Source organism: Nothobranchius furzeri, chromosome 5 (genome assembly GCF_043380555.1).
Source record: "Nothobranchius furzeri strain GRZ-AD chromosome 5, NfurGRZ-RIMD1, whole genome shotgun sequence".
Lineage (NCBI taxonomy): Eukaryota > Metazoa > Chordata > Actinopteri > Cyprinodontiformes > Nothobranchiidae > Nothobranchius > Nothobranchius furzeri.
In genome coordinates this window covers 62,450,286-62,468,579 of record NC_091745.1, presented here as the reverse complement: position 1 = coordinate 62,468,579, position 18,294 = coordinate 62,450,286, and the positions used below count along the sequence as shown (strand labels likewise).

General features: G+C 41.7%; 1 protein-coding gene across 2 annotated transcripts; it reads right to left on the bottom strand.

Annotated features, from left to right (window-relative positions):
• Positions 1-2,568: 2,568 nt before the first annotated feature.
• Positions 2,569-18,207, bottom strand: brd2b (bromodomain containing 2b). 2 transcript variants are annotated; one of them, XM_015949768.3, is made up of 12 exons: positions 17,874-18,207; positions 12,395-12,650; positions 12,014-12,151; positions 10,370-10,499; positions 10,018-10,181; positions 9,425-9,922; positions 9,169-9,297; positions 8,838-9,086; positions 7,493-7,746; positions 7,073-7,392; positions 5,093-5,221; positions 2,569-3,989 (listed from the first exon to the last, which is right to left on the bottom strand). In XM_015949768.3, exons 1-12 carry the CDS (start codon positions 17,930-17,932, stop codon positions 3,859-3,861), a joined length of 2,457 nt encoding a protein of 818 aa, XP_015805254.3. In that variant the 5' UTR covers positions 17,933-18,207; the 3' UTR covers positions 2,569-3,858. The 2 variants fall into 2 exon arrangements, with proteins under 2 accessions (XP_015805254.3, XP_070407102.1); XM_070551001.1 differs by having other exon boundaries at positions 7,082-7,392.
• Positions 18,208-18,294: the final 87 nt, after the last annotated feature.

The following is an 18,294-nucleotide window of genomic DNA, read 5'->3' as shown; positions in this document are numbered from 1 at the left end:
CTAACTAAAGTGCTGCACAGGACAGCGAAAGACTCGACAACAACAAAGACAGCATAGGAGTCAAATATAAAGCTAAAAACATCTAACACACATGAAAGCAAGGCATAAAATCACAATGAAGTTAACTAACCATAAAACAAGTAAAAGCACTAAGATAAAATATAAAAGAGAAACAAGTAAAAACTAACTGAGCAACGTTAGTGAGAAAAGAAGAATGTCACAAGCTGCTGTTAATAGAGAAGTGTCACACTGAAGTATGAAGACAGTCATGTGGGAAAAGCCAGACTAAAGTAGTCTTAAAAAGTATGGACAACCTTGTTTAAAGGTGCTGAATACTCATTTAATTGATTGATTTGCAGTGGTCTCTAGAAATGAATACCTCGTAAATCGTACTTTGGGGAAACAAAGCTCTGGTGCACCATTTTCAGGAAGTAGAAATGAGCCACATCAGAGCTGAGCTTCAAGCCCAATCACAATACTCGCACTTGCACCCTTCAATTGTGCCATCCCAGCCAGGGGTGTGAGTGCGTAGGACAGGGCTATTCAATTCTGGACCTCGAGGGCCAGTATCAAGCACATTTTAGTGGTTTCTGTGGTTCAACACAATTGATTTAGTGGTTGAATCACCTGTGCAACTGCTCATCAGGCTCTGCAGAAGCCTGGTTATCACCCACTAATTGAAATTAGGTGTGTTGAAGCAGGGTTAAAACCAAAACGTGCTAGATACCAGCCCTCAAGGCCTGGAATAGAATAGTCCTGGCGTAAGGTGTCCCGATTCTCGAGTGCGGAAGTATACCACACCCTTTTTGCACCCTTGATTCACACTTCGCCCAGAGGCGAAGGGTATTGCCTACGATCCCTTGCTGGGGGAGTAACTTTTCCAAAAATATGTATTTTCAAATGAATTTTGTTCATTTTAGAACAAAAGATGCTTTGAATGTTTTAGGCAAAGCAGCAATGAATGTAAATTGATGTCACATAATTGTTTGTTTTTTTAAGTTGTTAATAAAGATTTGTACAAAAAAAAGTAACACAGCAACCAGCATCCTGTCAGTGTGTCAGTGACACAATGCTCTCCATCCCAATTCAGCAATTATTTGCACACGCCTGTACGACACACTCAAAGCCTTCCTGCAAGTGCACTTTACAGAAGACTGTAGGGCGCAGTGCAAGAATTGGGATTGGACCTCAGATGGCAGGTTTTGGAGTCTAATTTCCTGATATTTGGTAGCCTGGCAAGCCAGACTAAATAAATGTATTATTTAGTCTGGCCATGCTCCACTGACGGCTCTCGGTTGTGGGGCGGGTTCTACCGTTGTCTTTCAAATGATCTCCGTATGCTACTGGACAATGAATGTGACATACTCTTGTTTCACTCTGTTGCATCATCCCACCCACCAGGCATATAGAGTGCCCTGATTGGCCCACAAAGCGGATAAAGCTCTGTGATTTGTTCACTAAGCAGATAGAGCACTATGATTGGCCCACCATTATGGACCAATCACAGCTCTTTATGTGTTTGGAAACCCCTCTAGAGAGCTGTGATTGGCTAGCCAGAGTCCTGGTAGGAGCTGCTGAGGTTCCAATGGAGCATGCCTAGACCAAACTTTGCAAAGCAAGAATTTGGTCTAGTTCACTAGGCTAGATATTTGGGGCAACGCAAAGACAACTACCACTGACTCCAATTGCTTTGCAACGTTGATGTTTTATCTCCACAAACAACACAAGCCTTAAGGAGTTCTGCAGAGTTGCCAACGTTGACGGTAGCTTCTACTAGTTGAGAACTTCTCTGCTGTTTCCCGGACGCCAAACCAACAACAGCCTTCGCCGTCACGAGTCAAGATGGGCGAGTACATGAATGTTGGGTGACAGTGACGTTGATCTGTCAAGCTTAAGAGTTTCACTGTCTACTTTCTATCAGAAGCTAATGCAGAAGATAGGTGTAGGAGACTATTTTCATGTTCATCTGCATGAAAAACTCATGTAAAACATGATCAGCTCCAAAATTAGCTGAACAAGTTGCTGCTCTAAAGCTCGGAGCAGAATCAAGTTCTTGGTTAAAACTGTTTTTACTCAAAACTTCAATAGCAAACGGGGAGAAGAAACATAGGTTCTCATTTGAGGAAGAGAATTAGTGAGGCGGGACTGGATGAAGACCCACACACTCCTACACACTCTCCATAATGATGCTTTTCAGATTTCCTTCTAATGCAAGTCTAGTTTTTCTAACACTTAACAGATTAAGTTTTTGCAATGAACTGACGTTTAAAGCTGTTACCAGATTTCTTTATGGAGCACGTAAATGGGAGCATGTCACTCCCCTCAGGTTTTACTGTTTAGCTGCCACCTGCTGGGCTAAAATGAACACCACACGTTTAATCCTCTCAGGCTCAAAATAAGTTTTGATAAAAGGACGAACAACTAAGTCCTTCAGGGGTACTTCGAGTTAAAAAATGCTCAAGAAATACGTATGTGGAGTAACCAGGTAGGTAGGTTGCAACGTTGCAACTCTGCAACGCCTGCCTCCAGAGGGCTAAACTACCTGCAAAAATGGATTCCGATCACTAGTGAAGTTCAACACAATAGTTTTATTATAAACTAGAAATGTCAAACAGACTCAAACACACACAACAAACCTCACAAACTTTCTACAGGAGAGAGAAACGGTCAGATGGAAGAAAAGGTGAGCAGTTTAAATGGAAGCTTTGATAAAATAAAAAAACTGGAATGATGTGGAAATGGATAGAAATGATAACCAAGAAGAGACTGAACAGGTTAAAGAGAATACCATGTGAAACGGCAAATACAGCAAGTTTTATTTTACAAGCATTCCTTTTCGTCAACATTCAACTGCAACTTTTTACAACTCTGACGTCTCTCAGGGGTGGGGGGCTTTTTGTGTATTTGGCCTTTATTTGTCTGTTCTTTTATAATCAAATAAATAAAAATTTTAAATTAAATAATATATTAAGGTTTCCAAGTGCTTCAGATGTGCTTAGCAAATTAAAAGCATAAATATTTAGGAGCTAGATGTTGAAAAGAGAAACCTGAACTTGAACATGAAGGAACCTGCACCCAGCTCAGAAACTCACCTGAACTTTTGGTGCCTTTAATAAAGAACAGCATCAAAAACATTTATAATGTTTAAAAATCCTGTTACTAAGGAGCAAATTTGGTTCGAAACGAAACGGGAAACCAGTAAATCAATTAAATCCGAAGAGGTTGTAATCACTGTATGTTAAACTTACCTTACACCATAATATAAATCCACCATGAGCTACTGTACATGATTTAAGAACAGACTAGAGCAGAAATGTCACGGTCGTGCACAAACAAATGAGTCGTGTCAACAGAAGCTAGCACAGAGTCGGTATGGATCACATCTTAGATCCATTATCAGTCTTTTTTAATTATTATTTGAGGTTTTAACCACGTTTGAGATGACCGAACGACTCGAAGGGTTTATCCTACGTTTTAGCTCAGCTAGAGGTCCGACTGTAGAAAAGCGAAGGCTTGCTGTTCAGATTGTGGTGAAATCTGAGGAGATGTGGGTGAATAAACTGATCAGTGTGACTCTTCATTATGAGGGTCAGCCAACAGTAAGGCCCGTCTTCTCGTCACTCCTCCCTCTTCAGGGATCACAATAAAATCTTCTTTATAAAAGAAACATACATTTCTACAGATATTTACAAAGCAAAAGAAAGGAGAAACCAAGGCATTGTTTGTGTTTGGGTTCCAGATCTATTAGAACAAACTCCACCCGATCGGTTTAGACGTGGAGTCCGCTTTCTGTCTCAGGGTGTCGCGTGTCCTAGGCCAGCCCAGGTCCCTGAGTTAGCGAGGCTTCGTCTCGTCATCTCAGCTTGAGTCTGAATCACTGCTGTCTGACGAAGAGGATGAGGATGAAGAGGATGAAGAGTCAGAGCTGGAGCTGCTGCCGCTGAGGCGTGACGGCTGGGCGCGAGTCTCCACAGCGCTGGGCTTTTCCACTGTGACGGGAGGAGATCACAAAGGTTAGAGCGAGTTTTATTTCTGCTCCTGGGCGGAGCTTAACGGTCCAAATACTCCGCTTTTGTGTAAATCTGAACGTTTTCTGGATGATGTACAACATAATAATAACCCTGAGTCACTGACTACATTAGTTTTCCCAGGTAGATTAAAGGCTCGTCGTCTACTGCCTTTCATGTCAGAGTTTTAAACTAAGATTTTATTATATTACAGAAGAAGAGTTCCAACAGTCGCACCAAATCCAGTGGGACACGTTTAAACTGTAAATATATGCATCATGAAAGACTCCCAGCTACTATGACTTCATCTGTAACACTGAGTTAAATCATTTTCTGTTTGCTAATGTGGATTAGCCGCGGCGGCCATATTGAATAGGGCTGTCTTCACAAGTGAATCGGTTATAGATTCAGGCCCTGTCCACACGTAGCCGGGGATCTGCCAAAACGTAGATATTTTCTACGTTTTGGCCTGTCATCCACACGAAAACGGATCTTTTTAAAAACTCCGGCCAAAGTGAAGATATGCGTTTTCTCCGTTTTGGGTGTCTGCGTGTGGACAGACAAAACCGGAGTTTTAAGGTCCGCAACGTCACTTTCCGCGACAAAAACATGCTGACATCACGTGTGCGACCTGTGTTTACACTAGCCGACAGCATGGATGCCCTCAGAGCTGCGCTCGCTTTATCAATTGTCCAAGCGCTTTTTGCTTGTTTGTTTTTGCAAGTGGAATTGCTGCTCCTTGCGGAAGACCACAGACGAAGGACGAGGTTAAGAACGGGGGAAGTACTGCCGCCTACAGGTCTGGCATGTCCTTAACAACGTATTTATCCGGGTACGTGTGGACAGAGTTTTTTTTTAAACGAGGTGGTGTGGATGGAAGTTTTTGGAGGGGCGGATATTCGTTTTTAAAAAACGGCTACGTGTGGATTAGGCTCACATCAGGGGTGATGTTCTGAAATCCATCCAGTGTTTAATGAGATTTAAATGTTCTCCACCATCAGAAACATGAGCATGAAGACAGAACTGATGGAGCTGAGATTTGAGTTTGTTTTTGTAATCCATGAAAAAAGCAGGTGTCAGCTCACCTTTAGGTTTTGTGGGTTTCTTGACCGAGTTGAGCTGACCACTAACATCCTGCAGCCTCCTCTCCAGCGCCCTCTGCTTCTCCAGGGTCAGCTCCTCCTTAGACAGAACCAAGCTGCCTTTCTTCCCTACTGCAGATGAAAACATGACTTGTGTGAATGACTACGGGTTAGCTTTGGGAGAGGAAGGTGTGGACTTGGAGTGAAAAAACAACAAAAAGTTTTAAGAGACCAGATTATGAAAAATTCACTTTTGGGAGCCTTTTATCGCGTGACATTGTCATTTACTCATTCATGCATTTTCCTGCCTCAGCTGTAAGTTTTCAGACTCTGAAGAAAGACCTGCAGACACACGGATGGGAACTGCATCATCAGGTCTTTCTACTCCTCATGAAGTTAGTCTCAAATGTGAAGCCTGCCTCCTCTAGAAGTAAGCCACTATCGCCCACTTTCTCTGAGTTGCGAGTGTAGAGCGGTCAGTGAACAGATCTGATAACCAACAACTTTGAACCGTCCCTTTGGCTAGACGCATCAGAAAAGTTGATCAGCCGTTCGCTGTAGGAGCCCCAAAGCTCTGGAATAATCTTCCTACTTGGGTAAAAGACTCCCCTTCCAGTGATTTTTAAACACGCCTATTTTCTTTAGCTTTTGAGTGCTCATAGGCGGTTTAGTGATTTATTATTGAGTCATTGTTTTTCTTTTGTCTAGGGCGAGACATTTATGAATCTATGTTGATCTAGTGGTATGAGGGTTTGCCCTGGGACTGGGAGATCATGGGTTCAAATCCACAGTCAGGGCAAAGACAAAGGGGTTGGACTGGGAGGTTAAACCACCAAATAGTTCCTGAGCGCAGCCACTACTGCAGCTCACCGCTCCCCACGGGGATGGGTCGAATGTGGACATGTAGTTTCACCAGTGTGTGATGACTAACGGGATCTCTGATTGTTTTTAAATGGGCTACACAAATCAAGCTGGTCGATTGAAAAGCGGTTGAATTCATGCTATAGTTGAGATTGTTTTAGTCTGACCGTCACTCCACAGATGACTGCTTTAAAAACCTCCACCGGTGCCAGAACGGATATTCTGACAAATGACTTCTGTGTTGGGGACAAAACACTTCCATAAAAACCAAGAGTCCTGTCCAAAAAGGCCAGCACAGAACGTGCGTTAGGCGGCTAAACTTCTGGGATTTGTTTGGAGGGTTGGTGGATACATCCCCTGCCTTGCATGCTGTTTTATGACCTTATAGTCTCAGCAGTCATTTATTTTCTTCTGTTTCAGCCACACTTGCCAGCATTACACTTCCAACCTTTTATTGGTAAACTGTAAAAAAAAAAAAAAGATTTGTCTTTGTATGCGTTTATTTAGCCAACTAAAGCCCATGTGAGGTGAGCAGAGTAGATCATAGCGACGTCTGTGTCCCGTCCAGAGCTCTGCAACTAAAATGCTGCTTGGAAATGACCAAAGCAGGAAATAATCAATAAAAGTAAAACATAAAAAAAATGAAATCTGCTATAACTGGATAAATAAATTACCGCCGACACTGGAAGTCGAACCGACGTCAGGACGTGGCAACACGAGACGAAAGGCAGATGCGTTAAGCACTAGACCAGACCCAGTACAATGGTTGAACTGCCACAGACGCAGCTGTTGTACACGTTTCGTTAGAGCGTGCGTGCGTGGAGCACCGACGCTGGTTCCAAGGATGCTTTTTTTCCTCCTTAGTTGCTTCGTGGTGGCCCATGATGCTTTTTGGGTTACGTAATGTGAGGCTGACTGAAACATTTCTGGGTATAAATTCAGGCTCACAAAAATACCTCATATTTAAGTTAAAATTACATCTCAATAGTGCCAACGGTAAGATTTTGTCATATTTTGTGCCTCCCTTCGTCTGAAAGGTTTAAATAGCATCATCTGGCTCTTTAATGAGTGGGAGTTGAAACAGGAGACCTTTTAGATTCGTGTGAGGAGTGTTTCCTTTACCTTGCTCACCGTAGGGCTTACGGGGCTTCTTCCTCAGACACGTCATGACGTAGCGCTCCAGCTCCTTCAGCGTGGACGGCTTCAGCATTTCAAAATCAATCTCGATCTCCTCGGGATTGGTGTCTCTCAGCGATGGCTCCCTGGACTGGATGATGTGGACCACACGTCCAAGTTTCTCTCCTGGCAGCTTGTTGATGTCGAGGCTGAGCTGGCGCTTCTCGTCGTAGGACATGGGTACGATCTCCTCCTCCTCCTCGGAGTCGTAGTGAGGAAGCATGGAAGTAGGCTCCACCGGAGGGTAGAACGGCTTCTTCGCCATCCTGAAAACAGCAGATAGAATGCTTTCATCGTGATACAAGTTCCTGTTCTGACACAGTAAAAATGACTGTGGCATTGTGGGAAATCTGTTGTCTTACTCACTTGCTGTTCTTGTTGCTCTTTTTCATCTGGCCCTTCTTGGCCTGTGAGCCGCCCGCTTTGGCAGATTTGCTTTTCAGCATCTTTCCAGGCATTTTCCACTCCTCAGAGCCAGCTCTGCTTCTGCCGCCCCGACTTCGCTTGTCGACCTTCTTCTTTTTCTTCTTCTCCTTCTTGTCTTTTTTCTCTTTCTTCTTCTTGGGCTTGACGATGGGGCCTTGGGAGAGGGCAGCCAGCTGCTCGTGCACGGCCCGCAGCTGTGAGACATAACACCATACCAACTTTATTTGTATAGAACTTAAAACACCCGCAGGACCAAAGTGCTGTAGACAAATGACGACAACAGAATCGACAATAAAACCATAAACCCTAGAATAAAGAGAACAGCCAGAGAGGTAAGACGGTAAATTAAGCAGACTAAAATAAATATTAGGGATATGTATTGGTGGAATTATAGTGATACGAATCACGATACAGAGGAAACGATAGGATACGATGTATAACCATAATAGAGGGATTTACATTTCAATGGTGGAATCAAAACCCACTGCTGCCAACTAGTGGTCAGTGTTTGAATTGCACCAAAAGAAAAAATATATACACAAATGTTTGCATGTAAATTCGTCCAAATATTAGATACACGACTTTTGATTATCGATTTAATATTGCAGAAAGAAATATCACGATATATTGTGATATCGATATTTTTGATACACGGCTTTTGAATATCGATATATCGCTAGGAACAAAATCACGATATATTGCTGTGTCGATATTTTCTTACATCTCTAATAAATATGTATTAATGTAAATATATATGAGGTTAAAACAAAACAAAATGCAAAGTAAATAACAATAAAAATGATTCAAAACTAGTTAAAAGTCATCAACTCAGATGGTGTCAAAGGCCAGGGGGAAGATGTGGGTTATAAGCAGTGATTTAAAATCGGAGTGTGTCGGATCATTTCTCTTACGTAGGCTCCAGTAAAACCTCTGTTCTGATCATTCAAACATGCCAAAAAAATTGGTTATGAGTTATGACCCAATTTCTCAAGTACTTTCAAAAGAAATGGCAATTTTCGAAATTGGCCTATAGTTGTTCAAAACAGAGGGATCAACAGTGGGCTTCTTGATCAAAGACAGCTGCACATTTGAGGGTTTCAAGGACCACACCAGAAGACAGCAGAACAAGAACAGAGTACCCTATCCTGGGGACAACCTCTTTAAATAACCGTGGAGGAACTGCATCATTTTGGAGAACCTGTTGGCTTTAAATGATCAACCATATAAAATATATAAACATCTCAAGTATTTTGGTTGTTTTGCGTAGAGATGGAAGGAAACCCACCTGTGTGCACACCTGGTCCTGTAACTCCGCCAGGCGGTGGGCTCGTTCTTCTTCACTGTCTGAGCTGGGACTGCTCTCGCTCTCTTCACTCTCGCTGCTGGGCTCGCTCTCAGAGGTGGAGGAAGATGATGATGATGAGGAGGAAGACGAAGATGATGAAGAAGACGTTTGATGTCTGCTGGTGGACATGGCTGTGTGTTCCATCTGTGGTTCGTCTGGCATCTTAGCAAACTGGAACTCAAACACATCCTGACACACAGACCAGAAAACATTCAAGTCGTTAAAACAGAATTCCTCTGGGGATCTCCCGTGAGGACGTTGGGGTTAGGACCTGCAGCTTCCGGGCCATCGCTACAACATCGTGATCAGGTGGGTTGTACTTGTAGCAGTTGGAGAACATAAGTCGGACATCACTGGCGAACTGTTGAGCGTCTCTGTACTCACGGCAGTCCATCCTCCTCTGATGAAGAGTTCCAACAGAAAAGGGCTTCAGATTATTGTTAAACACCTCAAATTCACCTATTTGATATTTTAAAGGTATTTCACTTTTAAAACAATGTTTCCTCGTGTGAAATCTTAACGGTTACCTTGATGGTGCCCAGGTCCATGGGACACTTGATGATGTCGTGGTAGTCGTGGAGTCCCAGTGCAGCCGTGTCTACAGGTGTGTAGAAGGGCCAGGCGTACGCCGCGTGTTTCTTAGACAGCATGTCCTTCAGCAGCCCGCTGCAGTACCTCAGCTGAGGGTTGAGTTTGCCCTTCTTGGAAGGCTGATGCTGGACAGAGTCAGGCAAGTCCTTGTTGGGGGGTTTAATGGGACGTCCGCTGCCCACCCTGCGTCCGGTGCCGGCCATCATGGGCTGGAGCAGGACAGGACCACCGGGGCTCCTGACCAGGCCCATCCCCGGGGGAGTCTCCAGGCTCATGCCTCCCATCGAGGAGATGGAGTGCATGGAGGTGTCGTGGACTTGTCCCCCGTGTCCTCCTTTCCCTAAACCCACCATGTGTGTTGCTCCTGACATGGCCACAGTAAAGCCCATGGTGGAGGGGGTGGTGGTGTCCGCTTTACGTTTGACACCTTTCTTCTACAGAGGACATGTAGATCAGAAGTTGCTTTATAAAGATGTCATTAAGTCACTAAACATTAAAAAACCAGAATAAATCATTTATTAGTAAATACTTTGGTGGTGGGCTGAGTTGGTGGCAGACCCATGATGTTGGCCGGAGGCAGGCTCTTGGTTAGAACCGTCTGAGGAGAGCTGGCCAGCATGGAGTCACCGGTGTCTGAAGAAGAAGGCGAGTAGGCTGACTGGGACACTGCTGGTACCTGCTGAGCTCGAGAAGCTGCAGATCAAACATACACACACTATTATTATTATTATTATTATTAATAACGCCACCAGTTACCTGTTACTTCTATATCACTTAGACTTAAGACAAGTTTGAGTAACAGCTGTTAAATGAGAAGCTCTAGTTACATTTTAAAGGAAACTCTGATCCTACAAACAGATGTGCACTAAAGGTTGCGCTACCTCTTCCTCGGCTGTTTTTGTTGCGAGGAGCAGGAGGGGGAAGCTCAATTTCCTCCTGGGGCATCTGGGCCACCTTCTGGAGGAAGATCTTCTCCAAGGACTGGGCCATCAACACAATGTCGTCTGTCGGCTAAACAAGTACAATAATAAACAAGCAGAAACTAAATGATGTTTAAACCACAGAAGAAAATAAAAGCACTGATCTTTTGTTACATTTTTGTTTCAGAAAGTCACTTTAAACAAACCAGACTTTTAGTGTTTTATCAGCCGTCTACTAAACTGGTGTTCAGAGCCAACCTCGTTAGGAGGAACCAAACTAATCATTTCTCATCTTAAGTACTTTTTTTGGTCCTTTATCCTTTAAATACAGATAAACTTTTGCAATGGCCTGTTTGTTTCTGTGTCCTGAACAGGCTTCGTGTTTAAAAACGACCAGAATCACTCAGGCATGAAACAGATTCAGAAGTGAAACCAAAATCCACACAGGGTTCTTACAGCTTTGCTAAAAAACATGTTTTTAAACTTTCAATGTGTGTTTTCAAGACCTTCCGAGATGTACACGCACAGATAATTAACTCGAAACAGTATTTCACTTCCTTGTCTCAGAAAAGTAAATATTTTCCTAGTTCCAATTTCAAATATAAACGCACCGATGTTGGCGCTCAGGGCCGATACCGATTTTTGTCCTTAATAAAGCCCATTTAAAGTCAGGCACATCTACAGGCAGCCCGGGGCTGTTGCAGAATTTAATTCAAATGTATTTTTTACGTTCACCAACAACATCTGCATAATAAATACTCTAAATTACCTTAATTTATGTGTCTGACTTTAACACTGAGCAGTGCACAATATTAAGATTTAATGATTAAGTTCAGAGTTGAAAAACCGATTAAGCATCAGAAATTTTGTTCATTGTTAATTTTAGTGCCATTTTAGCATGAAAATAAGATGGAAAACGTCTAGATATCGGCAATGAAATCTGGCATTAAACAAAAAAAAAAATGGGCATTACATATCGGCCGTCGGCTGATCATGTCTCCTACATATCAGCATCGGCAATAGAAAAACTAATATCGGTCAACCTCTAATTACAGATTACCGATTTCTGTGCAGCTCTGACCTGCCGATACCCATTTAGACATATTTTGATTTCTCTCAAAGAATTATAGGAAAAATAAAAGTTCTACAGTAAACACATCCACCTGGAAGATTCGTCTGCGTGAATTAGCCATTAGTGAGTTCAGAGACCAGAACAAATGTCCAGTTTTTCATTGCTGGCAGTGGTGCATTCCCTGGCAGATTTCTTTAATTAACCTTTTGAGTCTCCGACGGGAAAATCACTGTTTAAGTTGATCATCAGCACCAGCTGGTTGTTTTGCATCTCATTTCAATAAAAAATAAATAAATAAAGGGCTTCTGCAAACCAAAAAAAGATAAGTTAAAACAATGTTTGAGGACTCAAGTGAGAACTTTGTGTACACCCAAACCTTCATGAAATCTGAAGTTTGATTTATGATGACCAGAGTTTAACCTCCAACTCCTATTCTCCTCACATGCTTTGGGCTTCATGTGTTTTATGTAAAACCTATCACATATTAGCTGTAAACCGTGAGAGAAGTGCCTATAAAAATAAACAAGTTTTACCTTGTTGTAGATGTAGCAGTTGGTGAACATCGTGTTGAAGTCCTGAATGCACTCACTCGCACTTTGGTAAAAGTTATTTTCTAAACGGTTCTTTATTGTCCCCATGTCCATGGGCTGTTTGATAATTTTATAATAATCCTGAAAAAATAAAATAAAAATAAATAAAAAAACTGGACAAAACAGAAAGTATTTAATTAATTTAAGGATACAGGAACAGAGGATCTTGGAGCCAGAACACAAATCAGAAGGGTAAAACAGACTTTAGTCAATACACAAAAAGGAACGAGGAAAGAAACATTTAAGTCAAGGCACTGAGGTGAGCTGCAGAAATCTTTTTTCTTTACAAAAAAAAAAAGAAACAAAAAATGACCTAAAACCCACCGGCAGGTTCAGCCTGTAGATGTCCACCGGCTTGTGGAAAGGCCAGGCAAAGTGGTGCCTCCACAAGAACTTGATGAGGGTTTTGTGGAGGTACTGCAGCTGGTTGGTCATGCGGCCGGGCCGGCTGGGGTCCTTCACTGGGGGCTGCGGAGGGGCAGGGGGTGCATGTGGCAGTGAGGGGCTCTCGAAGTCCTCGTACAACAGGGAGGGCTTTCGAATGCGTTTGCCTGAGCTGGTATGCTGGTCCATCACACCACTGGACAACCCACGAGTGGAGTGGAGACAAAGACAACAGAAAGAAAATTATTTTTATTCAATATTTGAATTTTAGAGTTGTACTGTACAGGTATCAAATACACATATATATTAAAATGAGAAAAATAAATGAAAGGAGAACCAATATTTATTCAGCAAAAAGAGATTTAAATGTCCAAAATCATGTAAAATCTACTTTTTGGAGCTTCTGACAATGTCACAGTCATGAAACCTACACCCAAAGTGGTTTTAAGCTTTACTTGTGCATTTTCCTCTCAGCTGCAAATCATCTCTTCTCAGTCCAGCTGCTGCAAAAGCCTGGTGTTGGAGTTTTTGCTGCGTCATCACACCCCGCACCTCCCCTGGACTGTATACACCAACACGCAGTCTCTCTGTGTAGCTAACAAGGAGTTTCCTCTCCAGTTATGAACAGTGATTTCTTGCTTTTCTAGTCTGCACTTAAATAAAGCCTAAAGTGATTTTTTGTCTGCAAGGAGAACAGGATTGTCCGGTCTTCCTGAAGAATTGGCAGAAATGGTTGGATTGTATAAGGAACTTTCCAAAGCTGAGCCAAAATGTGACAATGATTTCACAGACTGCTTGTTAAGACACAAGCCAGTACCGGTGTGGGTTTTCTGAAGGATTACTTCTTCAAACCGGCACCATTCCAACGTAAAAACCCAATAGACGGACTAGAACTGTGAGCACAACATAAATGTTAACCACTAGCTGAATGGTTATAAAGTTCAAGGAAGGACTGGGAAAGTTATTCAGACTGGGAGTCTGCTACCATCTCAGACACCTTTTCTATGTTCAAATCTACAGCCTCCGGGTCTGCAGCTGTGTACTATTGTGGAATTCACCCAGGCAGAGGCAGAGCTTCATCAAATCTAAACATCTTGCAGGGTTGATGGAATGGATGCTTATATTTAATAAAAAATTATATTTCAACAGGGTCTACAGTAATATTTTATTCATATTTAGCCTACCAATGCTCTAGTAAACAAAGCATGATACAGTTATTTTTAGGATCAGGAGGCAAACAAGATAGCATAATTCAATGCTGTTAGATAAAACGACACAAATAATAAATAATCAGCCATCTACTCCCATCAACAGATGTACTAATTGGGAAATATAATGACAAAGTGTCTGCTAACACATACTTCATTCACATGAGTCCACATAAATGTGGCCACCATCCTTTCAGTCAAACAGGAAACCAGGATTCCATCAATAAGCTGCTAGTTTTAGCAGCGTCATGGGAAACACCACAGCAGATTTAACCACTGACCGGGTCCACAGCTGCAAGCAGGCATACATCCATTACAAGACATGACTGGAGGAGAACAATCCAAGGCCAACTCAATCTGTTCGTACAGTAAGTTCCAAAAATTCTAAGAAAGTGACTCCACTGACAGTAGCTAATGAGACTCATTAATCAAATAACTAAGACCTGGCATTTTATTTAAAACAATAAAACTGAACCTGTCAGAAACCGTACTTTCGTAAAAAAGCCATTTACAACCAAACGGAAGGATATTAAAACATTAGCATTGGGGCCAAGCGATCAAACACAATAAGCAAAGATTATTACACAAGCTTAAAGGGACAGCCCACCCCTAAGTGAAATTCGGTCTATTTCCGGATCCCCCGGAGTTAGAAAAGCGAGAAAAAAGTATTCTGTAACCAGCACAATAAATCTCCTGGTGTGGCAGCAGTCCGTCTCCTAGCTTAGCATAAACAATGAAAGTGAATATCAGGAACTAGCATTTTGCATTCAATAGAATAGAATATACTTTATTGTATTGTTGTCGTTAAGGCAGCACATAAACTTAGAGAAACAGGAGAAAAATACAAGTCAATTCCATTTATCAATACACAAGTCTATTATTTCAAACTTCAGCAATCAAGAATGAATAAAAATAGAAAATTGAGTTTCCAAGAAGAAACATCATAAGACCCAGACATACAAATGTGCATGTGGGTATTGCACAGTAGATTGTTCTGATGTTAGCGTATAACTGCAGTGGAAATGTTTGACCTACAGTAGCGTTCTGTTTGCATCTTGGGTGTCTCAATCTCCCGCTAAAGGAGCTGTCCATGGCCTCCGCAGTGGAATGGGAGTGGTTTTCCAAGATGGAGGTCACCTTCATCAGCATCCTCCTTTCACAGTTTGTTGAAACCAAATCTTGTAATGATCTCAGAACTGAAAATGTGTGTGGCGTGTGTACGTAATAACATAAATTCAGCTTAAATGATTTTCATTCTATACAAAATCTGCTGGTTTTAGAAACATTAATGTCAGTATATCGGTATTGGCAAATATTGGTAATTGGTCATAACAGTGATATTAATATCTGATATCGTTATCAGCCCAAATATTTCATATCGGTGCATCAATACTTTTCAGCAGGTAAGAGATTACTAAATGTTTTATGGCATTTTATAAACCAGTTATTTAGAAACACAGCCATAAAAATGGCAGGTTAACAGTTTGATACTGTTATCATGTGTCCTCAGTGCCAATAACCTTCAGGGTGCTAATGTTTTTAGCAGTTAGCTTAGTGTTGTAACGTGGCACTTATACCTTATTAAAATAAAAACAAACATAGAAATTTTGATTTAAAAAGGCATAAAAAGTTAGTTACAAGTAGATCCTAGCACATAATGATCGTTAGCATTAGTGATAGCATTATTATTAGTGATGCACTGATATCAATTTTTTGGGCCGATACAGATAATAAGATCACTGTTATAGCCGATAACCAATATTTGCCGATACCATTATAATGACATTAATGCTTCTAAAATCAACAGATTTTGTACTGAATGAAAGTCATTAAAGCTGAATTTACATTATGTACACACACCACACACATTTACGGTTCTGAGATGATTTCATTCACTGTTCACATGAACAGTGAATAAACAATCACACATCACCCCCTCACCTTCTGAAACAGGCAAACAAATGGAGACGAGATGGAAAAAATATTGGTTGTTAATATCGGCCCGGTTTTATTTATTGAACTGATTTAAAAAATGACTAACGTCGGCCGATACAGACATTGATGCCTAATTATTATCATGAGCTAATGAATTAAAAATAGCATAATTTACTACTTACCCAAGCAAAAACAAGACAACGGTCACTTAAAGCTTCTTCAGATTACTAAATAGTTAACCAACATGAAATAAAACAGCTGTAGGCTTTCAGGATTGTAAAAAAAACTTTCATTTTGGTAATATACTTGTAATGAGGCATGCAGCACAAGGTAGTTTGTTTTGCCGATTGCTTCTGCGCTGGGTAAATCCTCCAGGGTGTATGAAAGGTCTGACTTTTAAAACTTTATGGGTCATAACCAAAATATGTATTTATTTGCGATATTGCATTCGTGCCAGCTCATTTAAAGCCTTAGTACTATCGCTTTCATCCATTGTGCTGTGTTTTGTAGCAAAGCACTTCCTGTCCTGCAATAGATTTTCACGTGACTGCAGAGTCACGCGAGTCAAACCCAGAAATTTCAGCAGTTTTATTCATCACATTTGCCGTACCTTCCAGAATGAGCCGTTTAGGGCTGTTTTTTCTTCTTTCAAGAAAACAAGCAGAAGCTGGCCACGCCCACCCATCCGATGATTAGATGCAATGAGACGAGGAGCCCGAAAATCAGTGTGTGTGCGTGTGTGTGTGTGTGGGGGTGGGGGGGGGGGCTCAGAGTAGAGCCACTGCTCTGTACCCTTCTTTTCAAATAAAATAATTAAGTTTGACAGGCAGAAGTTCATGTTTTCCTTCACAAGTTAATTCCAAATGTAAAAATCTTGTTTACAGTAGTTGGTCTGGTAAATTAAAGTGTGACTGATCACCCAGGTCCTGGTGTTTAAGCCACGATTGTCAAACATCAGCTACACTCTTGTTTTCCACTGGTCCACTTTAACCCCATATTACGCATGTGTGTTTAGCATGCTCCTACCCCAGGACAACAGGTCAGAGTGGGGTCAACCTTTATCTTTGAAAATTATTTTTTTTGCGAACAATTGCTGCATAATAAAATCATAAGCATGTTAAGTATCTGTGGTTTTCAGATGAGGAGTTTACCCAGCAGCATCCCAAACTCTCCATTTCCTCTCAGCAGAAACCAGATTAGGAATAAAAAAAAAGTCATCAGGTCACACACACCTGTTCCACTGACACACAAACTGTAGACAAGCCTCTGGCCTGATTTCACCCTGTGTGAACTGAAGAAAGTGATTTGTTTTGCCAATAATATGTTTGTGTTTTTGATGCATTGATGAAAATTCATACATCTAACAAACAATTCATTTTAAAAATGATAACTATACCATTAAAGCAACAACTGTAGCTATTGTGCTATTTGCATATGTTTTTTAATGGACGAGTTTTATTCCCAAGCCATTTTAGATGCTGATAAATTAGTTACTCTATTGAAGTTGCTTTGATTTTGTTTAGCTTAAATCTGCTTCGGATCACCTTGTTTCAGCGAAAAGGTCCGATGCGCTCTAACACAATCCACCAGTTGGTGATCGCGTGGTTTGGACGCCACGCCTCCGTTATTTGTAAACACAAACGGTTCGCAAACGCAAGAACTTAAATCAGCAGTAATATTCGATCAAACTCTGACATTTGAGCTTTGGAAATTAGCTGGCCGTGGCTCCGTGCCATTTTGCCGCAGTATAGAAATGTTCTTTCATCAGAAGGGAGGCTGTAGCTAAAGCAAGCTAACATCCACCCATTTGTCGGCCGTTAGCTAGCGGTCCGCTGAGGGCATCCAACTAACTTGTGCGGACACAACATAGATAAATTGAGTGGGTTCAGCTTAGCGATGGTAAAAGTATAAAGGATGTGTTTCTTTTTATTTTACCAGGCTATCTAAGCAATGAATGACTCGACTGAGCTAGCGGGGAGCAACTCCCCAGACAGCCGATGGCGCTGCAGCTGTCATCCGCATCCACCGCCTGCCTCCTGGATTACAGTATGGTTTTAAAACATCTAAACCGTGAAAAGTTTAAGATGTACTTACATCGGAATCGGACATGATGCTAACAGCTTGATTTGAAAGCTAGCCAATTCATTTCCCAAAAAGGTAACCGTAGGAAAAGATCACAATTCTACGGCGTCGCAATCGTGACAAAATTTTTAACCTTTCAGAAAAGACGAAACCCCTGTAAACTTTAGTTTGTTTGCAGATGCTGCGGACAATACCTGTCGTGAGGTGGGTTGATGGCCGCTTCCATTGGTCTGAGGGCGCTGTTTTTAACCATTCAATTTTTTTTCCTGCCTCCGTTGACGCTGCACTGGGTGATCTATGCAGCTTTAGAATGAAATGGCGCCCGCCCGCTTCCGTTTGACTGTCACGTGGCAGGTGCTGCGTTTGTCCGGTCACGTTATCACAGATCCTGCGTTCCCATTGGCTAAAACCTCCTGCCTGTCAAACTAAGCCTAAACCCCACTATGCAGCGGTGAAACAAAAACAGAAATGGCCCACAATATCAGAAAATGCTTATTAAGCTTGTATTAAAACATTTAAGTCGTTTTTTCTGGCCTTGCCACAAGCCTATGGATACATGTTTAGAAAAATATCAACCACAGTATTTGAAAAATGTGAAAAATATGCACAAAGAAC